Raw genomic sequence first — 20,712 nt, 5'->3', positions numbered from 1 at the left:
ATCTACCTGATAGGCATAAAAATAGCATAAGAAACATAGATACATCTAAATAGACTGAGCCAAAAGAGAAAGGTATTTCACAGAAATTGTTATCATCAGAACAGTATGGTTTCCTATATTTAAGTTCTATTTATTATGTTATTTTTACAAGTAGCAAAGTCCCTGTTTTTTATCCCCAGTTTAATATACATGAATATAAAAAGCGATTGATTTCGACGTTGCCCACCCCACGCACACCCAACTGGGTTACTAGGAAGCTGTGAACCATGAACAGTTCCTGAAGGAGCGGTGGTTTCCTCCTTAACTTGGTCTTGAACTCCAGCACTCTACTCAGTCATCCTCTTGCTGATTTCTTTTCTGTCAAAGGAAACCAAGACTACATTAAAATAGCACATTCTAACTGGCATATTTGTTCACCTGGAGTCACTTGTTCTGTAAGCAAGTTTCATTTTCTAGAGGCCTTGGCAAATTCTCATGGAAAAACATGCCTGAACTTACTTACTCAACTAGTTTATCACTTGGCTCCAGGGTATATTACCCTCAGGTCTTTGAATATTTTCTATACTCTCTTCTACAGGTACAAACATTCCCACCCAGAAACACACACAAATACAAATATTCACTTTCTTCCTGAGTCACCACAGCACAGCTCTGATCTTCTCTTAGCCCTGTAACCCCTAGTAGACATACTTTCTTTAAAATTAGAAGTACTGTGAAAACTATGCAAAAAGCATGCACATCATAAAAACATTTTTGTCATTCTCATTATTAAATAAGTTATTCCTTCAGTTCATATTACATGATCACTTTAAAATGACCAACCTCAGTAATTCTGCTTCTAAAGTAAAATAAAAGTTTAGGTAGAGCCTGTCCGGTGTAGCTTAGTGGTTGAGCGTTAACCTATGAACAGGAGGTCACATTTTGATTCCCGGGGTCAGGGCACATGCTCAGGTTATGGGCTCAATCCCCAGTAGGGGGCATGCAGTAGGCAGCCAATCAATGATTCTCTCCCATCACGGCTGTTTCTATATTTCTCTCCCTCTCCCTTCCTCTCTGAAATCAATAAAAATATATTTTTTTAAAAATCTAAGTAGAATAAGACTAAAATGAAATATTAAAAAGCCAATTTGAAAACAAAGATGCTAAGTACACATAGGCCTTACCAGCTTAAGGAAATCGATGAGTTTGTGAGCATCTTCTCCAGTAGAGAGGTCTACAAAGTCCTTGGGCAGTCGATAACTTAGATAGGGACTTGGCTGGACTGTAGCTTCACTGTTTGTACAACGGAAAGCTGGAGAATCCTTTACCAAAAAAAAAAAAAATGGGGCGGGGGGGTTTGTGATAAATTTTAAGTCTCTTCTCCAAACTGAAAAAGGTTCTATCACAACAATTTCAACTTCATGTTCTTTTTTGTACTGGGCAAGGAAGAAATAAGATTCTGAAGTAAAAGAAGGCACCAAGTCTGTAAAACATTTTTACATATTCAATATGACATAAACAAGGGTATCTGCAAACAGTGTCCTGGAGAGCGAGGCCGATCCCCAAGTGCTACCCGTGTGCAGCCCGAGTGTGATACAAACAGGTATGTATCTCTTTAGTTCCCAATGGGTCACAGGCCGCAGGCTACTTATCACTGGTCTCGAGCAATCTCATACAAACCAGAATGCTTTATAAATATTATCACTTTCTTCAGGTGCAGTTAGGAAGCATTGCCTTGCGAGCCGCAGTTTGCCAACCATAGCCTTAGAGAATAAAGTAAAGTTAACCCCTTCCCCAACAATTTTTTTGTTAAAAACGTTTCTTTTTCAGACTAATTTTTTTTATTTTGGTTCTATATAGTATTTTTTGATGCTGGTTATGAAAACAGTTTGTAGCTTGTCTTCCTATAAACCATATTTTTTTACCATATTTTCTTAGTATACTCGTCGACGACTGAAAAAGAACATTTTGTGAAAACGAGTATACACGTTTCTGCCGGGGAAGGGGTTAATAGTAAGGGCAAGCAAATGCTTTGAATCCTAACACCTTTGTACTTCTTTTATGTCATCTAACTTATTTATGTATCTGTCTCATTACCTATGTAAAACTGCAAGCAACATGCAAATCCAAGTATCATACTGAACACGTCTTTACATTCTTTCATGTACAGTTGGCCCTTGACAACAGGGAGGGTGGTGGCACCGACCTCCTAAGCACTTGAAAATCTTCATGTAACTACAGTCAGCCTCAGCATGTGCAGATTCCAACCGCAGAGCTGACCCTCGAGCAATGTGGTTTGAACTGCATGGGTCAGCTGGGAAATATCCAAGTGTAAGTGGACGCACGCAGTGGAAACTCATGGTGTTTAAGAGTCAGCTGTACCTGCTTAGGGCCTGCAGATAATATTTACATGTTGCCTTGTGCAGAAAAGGACTTCAGAGACAGAAGGCCTTGGGTTTGGACTTCATGGTGATGGATATCTAGCTGAGGGATGGATGTGTCCAGCACAGCTTGAATGGAACAAGACCTAGAAAGCAGGCCACAGTTTTGACAGACAGACCAATCATCTGACAGATATTTATGAAACACCTACTTTGTACTGGACCTTTTTCTAGGTCTGGAAGATAAACTGATAAACAAGACAGGTAGACAGCCAATCAGCAAGCAAACAAATAAACTAACAATGTTATTTCAGATAGTACAATGTGTTATAAAAACAAAACCACGGGCTATCACAGAGAACCAGGTAGTCTGCTAGGGAAGACCTTGCGAAAGAGGGGATGTCTGGACTGAGAGCTGGAACGTATGACAGAAAAAGCCTGGGAGGTCTGGGAGCAGAGCACGGCTCTGAAGGCAGTGGAACAACCAATGCAGAGAGGCAGGGCTTGGAGCTTCAAGAAACAGAAGGACAGGAAGGTTTCTGTGGAGTGGAAACTAGGCAGGAGGTGAAGCTGGGCAAAGGCAGGAGCAGTTCCCGTTTCCCCAACTGCCAATATAATGTTGTTTAAATTAAGCAAAAAAGAAAAAAGGAAGGGAAGGAAGGAAGAAAAGAGAGAGAGAGATAGAGTAAGAAAAAAGAAAGATCCAATCATATTATTTGGATCATAGATTGAATCTTATACAAACTGTTTCTATTCAGTAACTGTATCCCCCATATTTATAAATAACCCTGTGCTGAATAATTTACATTCTTCTTCTAGACACTCAGATTTAACAGCCCACAACTGTAAGATGCCATCAGGGATAAAATTCCTTCTCTCACTAACTCAACACTCATTAGTTGTGCCTGGCATTGTGCTAAGCCCTCAGCTACGTGGAGAACAAGAGACTCTACTCTTGGAGTCTAAAGCAGGACACAGGCAAGTCAACAGGCAGGCATCACGTGTGGGCAAGTGCCTTGACAGGGAAAAAGCATCTAGTTGAGTCAGATCTAGAGAAACAGGCCCAAAGAAGGCCCAGGACAGAGTAATGATGAAAAAAATTACTTCGGAGATGGACAAAAGGAAAGATGGTCACACTGAAGGCAAAGCAGCAGCCAGAAGAGCTGGAAGAAACCCAGAAGGGAGAACATGCCACAGAAGCTGAGGGAAGAGATGCTGTAAGAACAAGAGGGTAACACGTTCAAATGGTGCCAAGCGGTTGGGTGAGAGAAGGGCAGTGGGTCGTTCACTGGAATTAGCAACAAAGCAGGGGAGCCCTTGCCAAGAGCAGTCGATGTGGGTGGCAGGGACTGAGGCTCACTGGGCTGGGGAGTGACAGGTGAAATGAGAAGCAGCAGGCAGCAAGGACAGATGACCATGTAAGGAAGTGGCTGTGCCGGATGTACAATTACTGAGTAGTTACAAAAAAGCAAGTTACGTAACCGTATGAGGGAAACTAGTATGATCCCACTATGTAAAAATGTATGGTGCATCCATAGAAAAAAATGTCTGGAGAATATATTAACTCAAGTGATAAGAATGGCTATTTGGAGGTGGTAGGATTTCCAGTCTTGCCTCTTTCTAATTCCCTCTCTCTTTTTTTAAATGACCATGCTAAACAACAAACTTTGTTTTAATTTTTTTATATTATTTTTTGTTAATCCTCACCTGAGGATATATTTTTTTAAATATATTTTATTGATTTTTCACAGAGAGGAAGAGAGAGGGATAGAGAGTTAGAAACATCGATGAGAGAGAAACATCAATCAGCTGTCTCTTGCACACCTCCTACTGGGGATGTGCCCGCAACCAAGGTACATGCCCTTGGCCGGAATCGAACCTGGGACCTTTCAGTCCGCAGAACGCCGCTCTATCCACTGAGACAAACCAGTCAGGGCAAGGATAGAGAGAGAGAAACAATGATGTGAGAGAGACACATTATTTGCTTGCCTCCCACATGCATCCTAACCAGAGATTCGAACCTGGAACCCAGGTATGTGCCCTAGACCAGGAATTGAACCCAAGACCCTTCACTGTGTGGGCCAATGCTCTAACTACTGAGAACACCGGCCAGGGCAAAAACTGTTTTAAAAAAGATATAAAATACTCAAATACTCACAAGATAATACTAAATGAAAAACTTGAGATACATAAATTCATATGTAGTATAATCTCATTTATTTAAACAAGTTTATCTGTACGTGGAAAAGACATGTTAGTATTAAAATATAAGCAGTGGGTCTCAAGGCAGTAGTTTTATGGGTGATTTAGAATTTTCTTTAAAAATGAGCATGTAGTACTTTTATAGGAAGAACAAAGCTTTCCAAAGTTGTTTCAAGAAAGTTTGGCTGTGAAGATGAGAAAAAAAAAAAAGGAGAGAGTAGCTAGGTGAAGATATGGGCTTAAAGATTTTGTCTTTTTAAGATGAGATATCTGAACATGATTAACTACTGAGTGGTGGGAGTTGGTAGAGATAAAGAGACAGGAAAAACAGGAAAGGAGATACATGACAGCACAAGGTATGCGAGAGATGGGAAGGAATGGTATGTTGGGCAGGTGGAGGTGAGACTTAGAAGGACAGCTGCAGACAAGGCTGGAGGCTTCCTGACAATGAAACTGAGTGATCCCACCAATGGATTATCTTCTCCTTTGAAGAAGGACATGAAATCTCTGCTGAGAAGAAAAGGAAGCCAGAGGTTCAGAGGAGCATGGAAATGTGTGAAATGGCCACTGTGGCTGATGGAAGAGGAGCTGATGAGGGAAACAAGACATTGTAATGAGGGCCACTTGAACTTGGGGTCAAGGACACACGGCTCCAAGAAAAAAAATCATCAGAAAAAAATATATCAGATGACCATTATTTCTTTAAAGGAAGTTAAATGAATGAATCACGTGTGCACACCGTTTCTTGCTCACTTGCATGGGCAAGAATCTATTAGTAAGTTTGTTATATTCTGTACTACCCAAGAGTACAAGCCACTGCCTATCCAAGTGCCTAGAGAACTAGCAAATGTTAAGATTAAAATATTTCCTTTATATTTTTACTTTTACCATCTTACCTGCTCCAGAGCACCTTCACTAAAATCACCTTTTAAGTTTCGTTCAGATATCAGTTCTTCCCAGGTAAACAGTAGTGAATCTGTTACCTCACCAAATGGATTAAAATCGATTAGCCACACCTTCCCCTGTAGGACAGAGAGAAAAATTAAGAGTCATAGACTAAAATCAAACATTTATACTCTATAACCTGTCCTCCAGGTCCCACCAGAGGAAGTCCCCCAGGTTTCATTGAAAATAGGCCATAGCCTTTTCTAAAGGGAAGGTCGCCTGTAAATACAGAGAAGAGACCTAGAAAAGAAAAGCCTACAACGACATATATTTCAAGTCCTGCTTAGATCACATGAGAATTTTAGGTCAAAACTCCAAGCAGGAAAAAGGAAAATTTCACAAGAAGTTAAAGCAAGCATGACCGAATGCTTTCAGGGGGCATCTCTGATTATCTTTCAAGATTACCTTTGCCCTGCAAAGGAAGGAAAGAGCCAGAAGTTCCAGAGAGCTCCATTTCTTACCCCTGAGAGGCCGCTGCTGCCAAGGATGCATTTTTTTAAGCATATAGAAAGAAGTACAGAAATGCTCAGTTTTCTCTAATTTTAATGCAATATTGGTTTGTCTATGTTAGAGCACATGAAGGGGAGATCTAAAAAATATATCAACCTTTAAAAGAAATGTCTAGAAAATAAAATAAAAAAACCAAGATGGTGGCATAGGTAAACACCGGAAATTGCTGCCTTGCACAACCACTTCAAAAATACAACTAAAAGACAAAGCGGACATCACCCAGAACCACAGGAAGGCTGGACGAGTGGAAATTCTACAACTAGAAGGAAAGAGAAAAGCACACTGAGACTCAGAGGAGGTGCAGAAGTAAAGTGCAGAGGTACGGAGGCGCACGCTGAAAGGGCTGGCAACTGAGGACGCAGATGTCTTTTTCAATCGGGAGGGAGTCTCAAGCTCCCGACTGCTCTTGCCTCTAGTTCCTGGCGAGTCTCTGGGGACCCAGACTCATACGGGGAGAAACTGGACTGTCTGGCAGCAGGCGGAACTCAAGGGCAGCTTTCTCTCAGAGGTGCTTGCAGCGATTACCACGGGACACTGAGACGCGGGGCCTATTAGAGTAGGACTGAGGAGCTGCCATAGCTGTTTGCTCCGCCCTGCTGATTCCCTGAGACCCCGGCCCACCCAAGCTATGCGCAGAGGCTTTTGCATATGAAAGGCCTGGCCCTTTGCAATCTGAAAATTACCTAACAAACTGCAGCTGGGTCAGAGACCCAGAACATCCAAAAGAAGGCCCAAGGCCTCACAGAAGCTTGCATTACTTCATAGCTGGGCCTCATCTGGGCACCTCCAAAACCCAAACAAGGAAGAGGAATCTGCAGATCTCTCCATAGCTCCTGCTGGGTAGCCTCAGGCAGAGGCAAAATTAGCACCTCCTTAGAGATACAAGAGCCAGTGTACCCAGCGGTCATGTATCTTTGATCCTCTTGATATTTCTCAAAACATTCATATCATTGCAACATTTTTTTGTTGGTAATTAGGTTTTCCTGTAAATGTGTAGTTATCATGTCTTGGTCAGACATGAGTGTGTAAAATTACAAATGCCTAAAGAACTAGGTTGCCGAGCCACCATTACCAATATCTAGCACTCTTTCTCATCTCAGTTAAAGAAAAAAATTAAGAAATATCTAATTAGGACTTGCTCCCAACAGCAGAAACATCTGGTAAGTGGCAAAGAACCATTACAAGAAGTTGCACCACACACCTATGGATTTCTTATTTTATATAATCCCAGGAGAAAACCTACAACTCTTTCAGGCCACTTGAGTTGCTTCTGCACGGCAGTTCGGCACCCACTTGCACAGTCTTTGACTATGTGAAATAACGTCAGCCATTAACTTCTTGGTATAATGTCAGCTTTGCTTTTGGAGCAATTACAAAGATGTCTTTGGCATGCTATGTGTTATTTTAACAAAATGGGTATTTTCTAACCTTCAAACCCTTTCTACTTGAATTTTATAACCAGTAAAACCATCTCATTTATAAAAAGAAAACACTATTGGGCCTGTTAGTATAGGAATATTATGTTCTATAAACTAAAAATATGGCATACTGTAAAAACACACACACACACACAAAAAAAAAAAACAACAACGAACAAAACAAACTTAAAACACAAATAGATCACTACTTTTAGAACTAGTAATGGGCAGTTTGTTCTATAGTTCAGAAGACATTCGCTAATTCAAAGAAAAGTGAAACCAGCTGTAATCAGGTATAAAACTATCAAAATGAGGATCTTATAGCTAGAACACGGTTTTCATGTGATAGCTCAGGCAGGAGACATCCTGAGAAATTCTATTTTTAGGCAATCCTTGAGATAAGATCAGCCCTTCCTGAAATCTACCAGCCCCACAGGCCAAATAAATCCCTGTGCACTAGAAAGACACTGTGCAAAGCACTGGCGCATAATGACTAATAACACAGAATCTATTCCTTCAGAGAGCTCAGTCCATACCAGGGGATAAACACACACACACACACACACACACACACACACCAAAAAAGAGAAATAAAAACCATCCTGCAATCACAGTACCCAGAAGGGAATAACCCAACAGAGATAAGAACAAAATTGATATATTTTGGGTATTATCAGACTAGTAGAATGTAAGGAGAACCTACCTAATCTGCATGGTGAAGCTGGAAAAGCTCCCCTCAGTAATTTGGAATTTGAAGATGATGGTGATAATGATTTGGGAGGAGGATGGATGGTGGGAGGAAAGCAGACCATTTCAGGGGAAACAACAACAATAACAAAAACTAACATGTGTGAAGGCCACGAAAAGACAGCCCACTCTGGACACAGGTTATTTCCTAGAGTGTAAAACACATGGGGGTCCCAGAAAATTATGGAACTTCAAAAGTCTCTAGTTCTAAATCGGATGAAATTCTGGTTAAAATAATCCCTTTAAATGTACAATGAAATTACAAGAAAGAAAGGGGATCCCATGCGCCAGAAATGAGAAGGAACCTAAAAAAAAGAAGCAAGCATACAAACATTTGCAGTGGGAACCCTTGGGCGAGCTTCCTACCAGGAAGCACAGGGCAGGGTTTACCATGCACACAGCAACAGGAGACGAGCCACGAGAAGGGAATCAGAGCCAAGACGTGACCTCCGGAGGACTGCCGCAGTCTGTAAGGGAGTTTAAGATAAAACTCCTAATCATTGGAAAAGGAAACAAAGAAGCCTGCCTTTCTCTGACTGGGGTCTGGGGAGCATGGAAGAAGCAAATGAAATACTTGAAACTTACAATCCTCGAGGTTCTCACAGATTAAAAACTAAACAAACAAACAACAACAAAAAAAACAAGCTCACTGAAGATGAACCCACGGTAAAATAAATAGACTGGTTTACAAAACCCAAAATAAATAATCAATATGAATGAGAATATGCAAATAGAGCAACCAAAGGTTAAAGCCCCAAAAACTGAGGAAAATCATCATCAACCTAAAGGACAATATAAAATAAAGATATTAGTGTTAGGACAACTGGGTAAAAATCTAGAAAAAGACAAAGTTAGATCCATATCACATACCAGGGCAAATGCAAAATAGATCAAAGATTTATATGTAGAAGCAATAAGTTATAAAAGCTAGAAAATAAATGGAGAGGTATTTTTTAAAATTATGACTCAAATTCAGAAGTCATACAATAAATAACATTTTATCTTCATGGTAAAAGACTAATAAAATGGGATAATCCCATTCCTATATTTTAAAGCAGAGGTCCTCAAACTTTTTAAACAGGGGCCAGTTCACTATCCCTCAGACATTCCACACATGCGCACTGTGGGCCCGGGACGAGTCGGCTGCTAAGCAGGACAGGCAGCTGCGGCAAAAACACCCGGGGGGCCGGATAAATGTTTTTGGCGGGCCGCATGTGGCCCGTGGGCCATAGTTTGAGGACCCCTGTTTTAAAGGATAATAAATAAGACAATAAAAAAATGGTAGCCCTAACCTGTTTGGCTCAGTGGATAGAGCATCGGCCTGCCGACTGCAAGCCCGGGGTCGCGATTCCGGTCATAAGAATCGAGTAGGGCCCTGACCAGTTTGGCTCAGTGGATAGAGTGTTGGCCTGTGGACTGAAAGGTCCCAGGTTCGATTCCAGTGAAGGGCATGTACCTTGGGTGCAGGCACATCCCCAGTAGGGGAGTGTGCAGGAGGCAGCTGATCGATGTTTCTCTCCCATCGATGTTTCTAACTCTCTATCCCTTTCCCTTCCTCTCTGTAAAAAAATCAATAAAATATTTTTTTTAAAAAATGGCAAACACATAGACTTGACCCTTACAAAAGATTAAATGCCTCCTAATGCATAATAAGAAAAAAAAATGAAACTATACTGAAACACCACTTTTCATCTATCAAAAAAACAACAACAAAAGACCCTAGAAAGTTTGAGCACATAACTCTGTGGGCAAGCTTTAAGGAAATATCCAGGTACTTTTCCAGTGGAATTACTTGGTGTAGCTTCTACCAGTAGTACCAAGGATAATCAAAATTAAAATACATTTAACCTTTTGAGCTTGCAATCCCATTTCTGGGAATCTATCCTGTAGATATACTTGCAGATGTATAAAACAAAATATATATCGGATGTTCATCACAGCACAATTTGCAAAAGTCTAGAAACAACTTAAGTGTTCATCTATAGTGAAGTAGCTAAACAAACTAGACGGTGTATCCACAGCACAAAACACTGTGCCACAGTACTAAATTGGAAAGCTCTCAAAGGTACATTGTTTTTTAAAAATGAATAAAAAGTACAGTGCAAACTGTGTATCATATGCTAACTCTATATAAGAAAAATGAAAAAATAAGTACATTACCTTTTTTTGGCATCAAGAAATACTGGAAGGATATAAAAGAAAGAAATAAAAGTGAACTTGCAGGAGAGCAGAGGGTCAAGGATATATTTTCACACGGATTTGATTTTTAAGCAGTGTGAATGTATTATAAATTAAAAACTTAAAAATAACTCAGTAGGTTTACAGAGCAGTGTTTTCCAAGGGCTAGGGTTCAGGGAGGTTCGTGAGGAAATTTTGGGAGTGAGGCAGTTCTACATCATCATTGTAGTAGTGATTACACAACCAGATGTGTTTTTTAAACTCATAGAACTATACACAAAAAGGGTAAATTCAACTCTATGTGAACTATACCCCAAAAAAAAAATCTAAGGAAAAAAGATCAGCAGTTTTGAATGATTTAAAATATAGTAGAAATCAAAACCCTAAAACACAAGATACTGTCCTATATAATAGAAGGCTAATATGCAAATCAACCAACTGGCTGCCATGATGTGCACTTACCACCAGGGGGCAGACGCTCAACGCAGGAGCTGCCCCCTGGTGTTCAGTGCGCTCCCACAGGGGGAGCACCTCTCAGCCAGAAGCCAGACTCATGGCTGGTGAGCGCGAGGCGGGGAGGGGGCCTAAGCCGTCAGTCGGACATCCCCCGAGGGCTCCCAGACTGCAAGGGGGTGCAGGCTGGGCTGAGGCATACCTCCCCTCCAGTGCAAGAATTTTGTGCACTGGGCCTCTAGTGAATAAATAAGCAGATTTTAAAAGTAACCAAATAGAACCTATAGAAATGAAAAATATAGCTGATACAATTTAAAACCTAGTGAATAGGTTAAATATATCAGATCAGACAAAGCCGAAAGTGAACTAGTAAACTGGTATATCTGAGAAAATACAAAACACAGTACAGAGAGACAAAGAGGTAGAAAATGAGAAGTCAAGGGACATGAAGATAAAGTGAGAAGCTCTGGCCCTAACCAGTTTGGCTCAGTGGATAGAGTGTCGGCCTGTAGATTGAAGGGTCCCAGATTCAAGCCCGGTCAAGGGCATGTACCTTGGCTGCAGACACATCCCCAGTAGGAGGTATGCAGGAGGCAGCTGATTGATGTTTCTAACTCTCTATCCCTCTCCCTTCTTCTCTGTAAAAAAATCAATAAAATAAAATAAAAAAGTGAGAAGCTCTAACACAACTAACTGTAAATAAAGTTCCAAAGGCCAAAAGATAGAAAAGGAAGAGACAATACTTGAAAAGACAGCTGAACATTCTCCACAATTAACAAAGGAAGTGAATTCTTAGACCTAGAAAGCATGACCCCCAAAAAGAAAAGAAGCCAAAGAATAATGGAACAGTGTCTTCAAAGTGCTGAGGCCATCAAACTGGTCAACTGAAAAATTCTATGCCCAGCTAAGCCTGTCATCATGCATGAAGGTAAACAAAGTCTTTTCCAGCCAAGCCAAAGGCTGAGGGAATTTATTACAAAAGAACATACTACTAGGAAGAGCTGGATCCAGAAAGCAGTGAGAGGCAAGAAGCAGTGGTACAAAGAAACGGAACAGCAACAATCATGACTAAGTTAGGGGTATAAACACAAAGTGGAACTAAATATCAGACATCATGCCCAGGCGGCCTGGCTCAGTGGCTGAGTGTCAACCTATGAACCAGGAGGTCACGGTTCAATGCCTGGTAAGGGCACATGCCCGAGTTGTGGGTTCAGTCCCCAGTGTGGGGCATGCAGGAGGCAGCCGATCAATGATTCTCTCTCATCATTAATCTCTCCCTTCCTCTCTGAAATCAATAAAAATATATTTGAAAAATAAATTAAAAAATAAAAATCAGACATCACAAGACAAAAGCGGATGCTGGGAATTAGTGTACAAAAGTTCTTGTATCACAAGAACAACAGGATATAAAATTAACTTCAGAGCTTATTAAATATCCATATTAAGATTTAGTGGTTGCCAAGACCGGTTTGGCTCAGTGGATAGAGCATCAGCCTGCGGACTGAAGGGTGCCAGGTTCGATTCCGGTCAAGGGCATGTACCTGGGTTGCGGGCACATCCCCGGTGGGAGATGGGCAGGAGGCAGCTGATCGATGTTTCTCTCTCATCGATGTTTCTGACTCTCTATCTCTCTCCCTTCCTCTCTGTAAAAACTCAATAAAATATATTAAAAAAAAAAAGATTTAGTGGTTAATTTCTACCAAAATTAACAGAAATAAAAAACTAAACTTCAAAATTATTGGCTGGGGGTGGGGGTGCGGGGGGAGAAAGGAGGGTGAGGAGGAAGAATAAAGAAAAACCAGTAATATACATTAAAAGAAAAAAGGCATAGGAAAGCAAAGTAAACCGAAATTCAAGATCAGATGGTGGAAAACATTCAAATATCCAATATAATAAATGCAAACAATACTTACCAGTTAAAACGAGAAATTATCGATGATTAAAAACACAAAACCGGCAATATACTACTTATAGGACATGTGCACACACCTAAAACTTAACAGCTATTTAAAAAAAGGACTGAGATAGATAAATTCCAAGACCAAAAGAAAACTGTAATAACACAATCAATATCACAGCGAAACATACTTTAATGCCAAAAGCACAAAAGCATTCTTAGGGATAGAATCACTGCCTGACATTGAGAATTCACTGGGGAAACAAAGCCACTGTGAACTAGCATTTGTGGAAGAATATGACATCAAAGTCTGTAACACAAAAGCTAGCAGAATTAGAAAGAGGAGATGTTAACATCACCCTGTTCAGTAACTGATAGATTAAATAGAGAAAAAAATGAAGAAAGATTATTTTAAAGTTTAAAAAAAGATTTCTGTATATAAAAGGTTAAACATATACAAAGGTAGAAAAAAAAATAGTATAAGGAACCCAATGTGTCTAACACTCAGTTTCCAGTCATCCTGTTGATCCCCATGGCTGATCTTTCATCTATATCCCAAAATCTGTATTATTTTGAAGGTATTGTCAGGCATCATTTCATTCATGAGATATAAAAGATTTTAACAACATTATTAAGCTTAATCGAACAAACAGCTGCAGAAACCTGACACATTAGAAATTGTGCTTTCTTTTTCAATCATTCATAGAAGAGCTATAAAAACTGACCAAGTTGCAAAGCCAATTTCAACAATATTAAAGACTCAAGACCAGACATGGTACCAGAACAGTAATATAAGGGGACTGGAATAATTTTTCAAGTATCTAAGGGCAATTACTGTAAATTCTAGTGGTGCATTAGCATCACTTAAGGAGCATCTTACAATACACGTTCCCAGGCCTCATCCCAGACCATCGCTTTACATACACAACATTAGAATTTATCAGCACTGACACAACTCGCCAGCCGCAGTAAGAAACCAGACACCTTAAAATATTGCCAAGCCCACACACTTTAGCTGTATTTCATATGAGACCACATAAAGGAAGAGTTAGTTTTCTATGTCACAAAATTACATATTTAAGGAAGTCCCTAACAAACGCTGTTACTGACTAAATGCAAATTAGTTTTACATCACGGTTTAAATCTCTTCTCAGAAACTTTCAGGGTGTTTATACTGGTATGTTTCTCACTTTAAAAGCATACAATAATTTTCATTGTGTAAGATCACAGCAGTAATTATTTATGCACGTCTCCAACTTCAATTAAGACACTTGCAGAACTGGTTATTTGCCAGGGAAATATTGAGAGACTGATAAATTCCAAATTTTCAAATGCCATTAACATAGTTGCATTAACACGTAATTGCTTCAATTTTAATATCTATTAAATGGGAACAAATAATACGTACCTCACAGGAGTATATGGATTGAGATAATGAATTAAATGAGAATAAAGCTCTTCTGAGCTGCACATTCGGGGCAAAGGGCTAAGTTTACTCCCTAATTGACTTGATCCAGCTTGTGACCATGCCAATGCCCTGGGTTTCAAGTCTTGAGATTAAGCTCCTCGAGGTCAGCAGATCATCTTGTTGGAAGCTTCTTATTAGAAGCATAGCATCTAACATATCACAGGCTCTCAAATAATGCTAAAAATAATTCTCTAAATATCAAATGACAAATTCCTGGCCACACTGAAGTATGCAAACAGGTCAAATATGCCCTGGACTGCCTTTTGTCTGCTCATCCTAGTACAGGCTGGGCGCCTCTACGGTTCTGCTTAGACCTTTAAAACCACTCTAGAAAGACTTCACTAGTCAAGGGCTGGAAAAAGTGTGCATGGGGTGGGGGTGGGGGGGTATCTGATTATTTCTAAATGTTACCTTGAAAAGAGGCTTTGTTGAGAAAAAAATAAAAGTGTGCAAACTGAACTATGTTAAGCACACCCAGACTCCTGATAACAATGGAAAGTAGGATATAAGGTGGCCATTTAGTTATCTGTTAAGTTATTAATGCCTAAAATGCAAATTAAAACCTCAAAAAGATATCACCTCACACCTGTCAGAATGGCTATCATCAATAAATCAACAAACAAGTGTTGGTGAGGATGTGGAGAAAAAAAAATCCTAGTGCACATTTGGTGGGATTATAAATTGGTGCAGGCAGTGTGGAACACAGTATGGTGGTTCCTTGAAAAATGAAAAATAGAAATTACCTTATGACCCAGCAATTCCACTTCTGGGTATTTATCTGAAGGAACCCAAAACATGAATTTGAAAAGACATATGCACCCCTATGTTTACTGCAGCATTATTTATAACAATTAAGATATGGAAACAACCTATGCGTCCATCAATAAACAAATGGATAAAGAAGATGTGGTATGCTGAAACTGGTTTGGCTCAGTGGATAGAGCGTCGGCCTGCAGACTGAAGGGTCCCAGAAATCAATAAAATATATATATATATATAAAAAAATAATTGAAAAAAAAAGATGTGAGATACACACACACACAAACAATGGAATATTACTTGGTCATAAAAAAAAAATGAAATCTTACCATTTGCAACAACATGGATGGACCCAGAGGGCATTATGTTAAAAACTAACTCATAGATACAGAGAACAAATTGAATGCTGCCAGATGATGGTGTTGGGGGTATGGATGAAAAGGGCAAAGGATTAAGATATGCAAATTGCTAATTATAAAAACAGTCACAAGGATGTAAAGTATACCATATGGAATATAGTCTGTAATACTGTAATAACCAAGTCAGATGGGTACTATGTCTAATCACTTTATTGTACACCTAAAACTAACATAATGTTGTATGTCAACTGTAATAAAAACAATTTTTTAATTAAAAACAGTAATGAAGACCTGACTGGGTAGCTCAGTTGGTTAGAGCACTGTCATCTATGCCAAGGTTGGAGGTTCAACAAACCGATGTTTCTCTCTCCCCCCCCATTCTTTTCTCTCACTAAAATCAATAAATAAAATAGTAATAATAATCATAATAATTAATAATGATACCAATCCAGAGACTTTCAGTCAAGATGGTGGCGTAGGTAAATGTGTTACTCGCATCCTTCCACAACCATATAAAAATTACAACTAAACTACAGAAAAACCATCACTCAGAACCACCTGAAATCTAGCTGGATATAAGTCCTAAAACTAGAAATTTAAAGAAACCATGTTGTCTGCTAGGAGATGTGGACATACGGAACGGCATGGTCCCCCACACACATGCACTAAATAAAAATCAGGAGGGATATCTTGGCTGCAGAGGTCCACCCTGGGAAGCAAGGGGTCCCAGCCCCACACCAGGACCTAAAGTCAAGGGTTCCAGTCCTGGGAAGAGAAGTCCCCATAAATTCTGGCTGTAAAAACCAGTGGGAATTGAGGCTGAGTGATAGGGAGAACTACTGAAATCCCAGGAAGTTCCTTTAAGGGACCTGCACACAGACTTACTCTGACTCGCTCCCTCTGAGCTGCAATGCTGGGACAGCAGCCCAAAAGGCACCAGGGACATACGGGGAGAAACTGAAGTGTTTGGCATGAGGGCCAGAGCTGGAGGTGCAGTGCAACTTTCTCCCAGACAAAAGTGCTAGCAGAGGCTATTGTTCCTTTGATAAGACCTCCACCCCAGAGATGGCAAGCAGGAGCCATATATGAGTCTCCATCAATGTAGCTATCACTGTTTGTCCCACCCTAGTAGTTACCTGAAATCCCACCCCACCAAACTTGCAAGCCTACTCAACCTGTTCCCATTAGCTTTTCCCTATGAATCACTAGTCTTGGCTCATGTTTCAGACTTTCCTAAAATCTCTCAAACAAGTGGCATCTGGCCTCAACGTGCACCACACCTCTTGCTAAGTGGTCTCAGGTCTGGCACTAGTGGCAGCTGGCCTTGGTTCACAGATGAGCCTCTCCTGGGCATCTCCAAGCCCAGCACAGATAGCAGGCAGCTGCAGATCACTTTGTAGCTCAAGCCAGGTGGTCCTGGGCAGAACAAAGGTGTGGCTGACCTGTGCCACACCTCCTGGGAGGCCCCAGCACATCCGGTGGATAGCTTGAGACCCACATCGAAACACTACCAACCATCTCCACAGTGATACATTCAGGGGGCAGACTCAGTGGGCACCACAGCCCTAATGAAATAAGATCGGCTGTGTGAACTGCCACTGCACAGCTGATTCTCCATGGTTGTTTGTGGTTGCAGCCAGTCCTTGCAATGGATCAGCCATGGGGTAAATCCCTCCCACTGATATGCAACAGCAATCAAGGCTCAACTACAACAGAAGGGTGTACACAGCCACATTGGGGAGGGAGGGAGGGACACAACTGGAATGCCCAGCTTGGGTGATCATGGAGGTTGTGCCACTGGACCCTACAGGATACCTTCTACATTAGACCACTCTACCAAGCCCAGGAGATGTAGCAATTCTGCCTAATACATAGAAACAAACACAGGGAGGCTGCCAAAATGAGGAGATGAAGAAACATGTCCCAAATGAAAGAAAAGGACAAAACTCCAGAGAAAGAAACTAAACAAAATGGGGACAAGAAATCTACTAGATGCAGAGTTCAAAACACTGGTTCTAAGGATGCTCAAGGAACTTAGTGAGGACCTCAACAACATAAAAAAGAACCAGTCAGAAATGAAGAATACACCAACTGAAATAAAGAATCATTTATAGGGAATCAACAGGAGAGTAGAAAAAGCCAAGAATCAAAACAGTGATTTGGAATATAAGGGAGCAAAAAACACCCAATCAAAACAACAAAAAGAAAAAAGTACCCAAAAAAATGAAGATAGTGTAAGGAGCCTCTGGACAACTTCAAGTGTACCAACATTCACATCATGGGGTGCTGGAAGGAGAAGACAGGAAGAAATAGAAAATCTATTTGGAAAAAACCCATGTGAAGGAAATAGGCATACAAGTCCAGGAAGAACAAAGAGTCCCAAACAAGATAAACCCAAAGACACCCACACCAAGATGCATCATCATTAAGATGCCAAAGGTTAAAGACAAACAGAGAATCTTTTTTTGTTTGTTTGTTTGTTTTCAAACAGAGAATCTTAAAAGCAGCAAGAGAAAAGCAGCTGGTTACTTACAAAGGAGCCCCCATAAGACTGTCAGCTGATTTCTCAAAAGAAACTTTGCAGGCTAAAAGGGATTGGCAAAAAATATTCAAAATGATGAAAAGCATGAATCTACAACCAACATTACTCTACCTAGCAAAGCTATCATTTAGAATTGAAGGACATATAAAGAGCTTCCCAGACAAGAAAAAGCTGAAGGAGTTCATCACTGCTAAACCAGTATTACATGAAATGTTAACGAGTCTTCTTTAAGAAAAAGATAAAAAATATGAACAATACATTGGCAATAAATACATATCTATCAACAAATGAATCTATAAAAATGAAATAAATGAAGAAGCAGAACAGAAACAGACTCATAGATACAGAGAACATTTTGATTTTTGCCAGATGGGAAGCTAACTGAAGGGATGGGTGAAAAAGGAGAAAAGATTAAAAAGTGCAAATTGGTAGTTACAGAATAGTCATTGGGATGTAAAATACAGCATAATATTCTAATAACTATGTGTGGTGTCAGATGAGTACTAGATTCATCAGGATGATCACTTAGTAAGTTATGTAATGCATGTCTAGTCATTGGGGTATACACCTGAAACAAAAATAATATCGTATGTCAACTGTAATTAAAAATAAAAATAATTTAAATTCTTGGAAATTCCCTAAATTTGTTGTACATAATTAATTATTGATAGTATGTCTTCTAATGTTAAGTATATTTTAAGGGGAGATTCTTGACCACTGTGATTTTCAAACCCCTTAGTTGGAGAAAGTATTTTTTGAGCAGCAGACCCTTTACATTCATAATGGCTATGTAGTCCACTTATAAGATCAGTCCTTGTTTTAAAGTAATCATATATAGTGTTTACTTACCCTACTGTCTCTATATATATCGAATACAACTGTAAAAAAAACAAAACTCAAAGTTAATAACAAGCTACTTGTTTTATGATCTAAGCCAGCGGTCGCCAACCTTTCAAACCTCATGGACCACCAGTGGTAAGTGGACCACCGGTTGGCAACTGCTGATCTAAGCCTCCTTTTGAAAATTAAAATGCATTTTATTATTAGTCCAACAGTAGAATATAATTACCCTGGAGGACCTCATTTTTCTAAATCTCAAAACTTCAAACATAAAATGCAATTTTTAAAAATTTCTTTATTGATTAGGTTATTACATATGAAATGCAATGTTTTCTTTACAATAGGTCCTCGGGTTACTTTGGAGATCCGTTCCTATGCTGCGACTTAACATGATTTTCACCGTAAGTCGGAACCCACCTACGTAAGCACCTACATCACTCACATGAAGCACATACACAGCAGTAATGAAGTGACACAGTAAAAAAAAAAAAAAATTAAAGGAAAGATAACAATTCCTGACCTTTACTTGTGGTAGATAAATAATAAAAAACATAAAGCACATATGTACTGACGTCAAAATGACAGAACTTTTTTTTTAATAAATAAATGGGAGATGGTGACGTAACCACGAAACAATATATGTCAAGTCCGACATAACCCGAGAACTGTCTGTATATAATTTTGTTTTTCCTTTCTCTACCCTCATCCATAATCCATTATATTTTTTTAAAAAGTTCTTTTAAATATATTTTTATTGATTTCAGAGAGGAAGGGAGAGGGAGAAAGAGATAGAAACATCAACATCAATGATGACAGACGATCATTGATAGGCTGCCTCCTGCATGCTCCCTACTGGGGATTGAGCCCTCAACCTGGGCATGTGCCCTTGATCGGAATCGAACCTAGGACCCTTTAGTCCAATGCTCTATCCGCTGAGCTAAATTGGCTAGGGTTTATGATCCATTATATTTAAAAATTCAAACCAAACACCAACATCATCTCAACCAGTTCACCCTAATAAATAGGTTCTATGTACCAATAAAAGCAGCACCAATCAATGGGATGGGGAATGAAATGAGTAAACTTTGTAGTATGGAAGCATAAAATCTAGCTATGCTTAATTTTCTTTTTAAATCAAATCTGCCATAGAACCAGGCTTGGCAAGTAGAAAAAAGATAAATCATAGTAGGTATAATTTTAAGATGCATAAAAACTTTCTCTCATATCAATATACTTTCAATTCTTAAAGCCAACTCACAAAAATTTACTACATAGCTGATGCCATCTGATTCATTTAAAAAAATAATAATCTAAGAAGGTAGATCAGTCATCTAGCTAATTTAGTCCTAATAACAGAAGCATTACATCATCTGTAGATAGATCCTTTGAAATGTATAATGAAATATCTAAAATGGCAGGACAAAAAACTCTCAGTATTAAAAAGTGACTCTGATCAGCCCTTGCCAGTTTGGCTCAGTGGATAGAGCATCGGCCAGCAGACTGAACAGTCTCAGGTTCAATTCTGGTCAAGGGCACATACCTCGGTTGCAGGCTCCATCCCCAGCCCTGGTCTGGGCACGTGCAAGAGGCGACCAATCGATGTATCTCTCTCACATTGATCTCTCTCTCTGTGTCTCTCATCCTCCCTTTCACTCTCTCTAAAAATCAATGGATACAAATTGGCACATTGGGAAAAAAAAATCGATGGAAAAATATCCTCTGGTGAGGACTAATTAAAAAAAGAAAAAAAAAGGGACTCCGATCAAATAAGGTAAAATTAACATGCAACCATCAGCAATACCAAATAATAATATAGCAAAACACTTAAAATAGTGCTTCAAATCCTATCTACACTGAGTGTCCAGATTATTATGACCACCTGACGTTTGTAGGTAAATCAGCTATAATTTCACGCTGAAGTTGCTAGAGGGCCAGACCATTATAAATAGGGAAGCAGGTTGTTTACCACGGCAGTAGAAGTGATTTTTTTTCTGAAGATATGGGTAAACAATGTGATTTAACAGTCTTTGAACA

General features: G+C 39.6%; 1 protein-coding gene and 1 long non-coding RNA gene across 4 annotated transcripts in view; one reads left to right on the top strand and one right to left on the bottom strand.

Annotated features, from left to right (window-relative positions):
* Positions 1-106: 106 nt before the first annotated feature.
* Positions 107-20,712, bottom strand: part of CDC123 (cell division cycle 123) — a 71,327-nt gene continuing 50,721 nt past the window's right edge. For 2 of the 3 annotated variants that reach the window (XM_006776162.2, XM_006776163.2), the window contains 4 exons: positions 18,688-18,716; positions 5,459-5,584; positions 1,164-1,301; positions 107-357 (listed from right to left, as the gene is read on the bottom strand). In XM_006776162.2, the coding sequence (XP_006776225.1) occupies positions 331-357; positions 1,164-1,301; positions 5,459-5,584; positions 18,688-18,716 (320 nt within the window). In that variant the 3' untranslated portion in view covers positions 107-330. The remainder of the gene's footprint in view (positions 358-1,163; positions 1,302-5,458; positions 5,585-18,687; positions 18,717-20,712) is intronic. The other variant, XM_006776164.2, reaches the window with a different exon arrangement.
* Positions 2,340-15,995, top strand: LOC107185047. The gene is made up of 3 exons (XR_001515956.1): positions 2,340-2,350; positions 3,784-3,786; positions 15,759-15,995. It is a non-coding gene; the product is annotated as an uncharacterized LOC107185047 (long non-coding RNA).

Source organism: Myotis davidii, unplaced genomic scaffold, assembly GCF_000327345.1.
Source record: "Myotis davidii unplaced genomic scaffold, ASM32734v1 scaffold749, whole genome shotgun sequence".
NCBI lineage: Eukaryota > Metazoa > Chordata > Mammalia > Chiroptera > Vespertilionidae > Myotis > Myotis davidii.
Note: the sequence above shows the minus strand (reverse complement) of the source record. Positions and strands in the feature narration are given on the sequence as shown.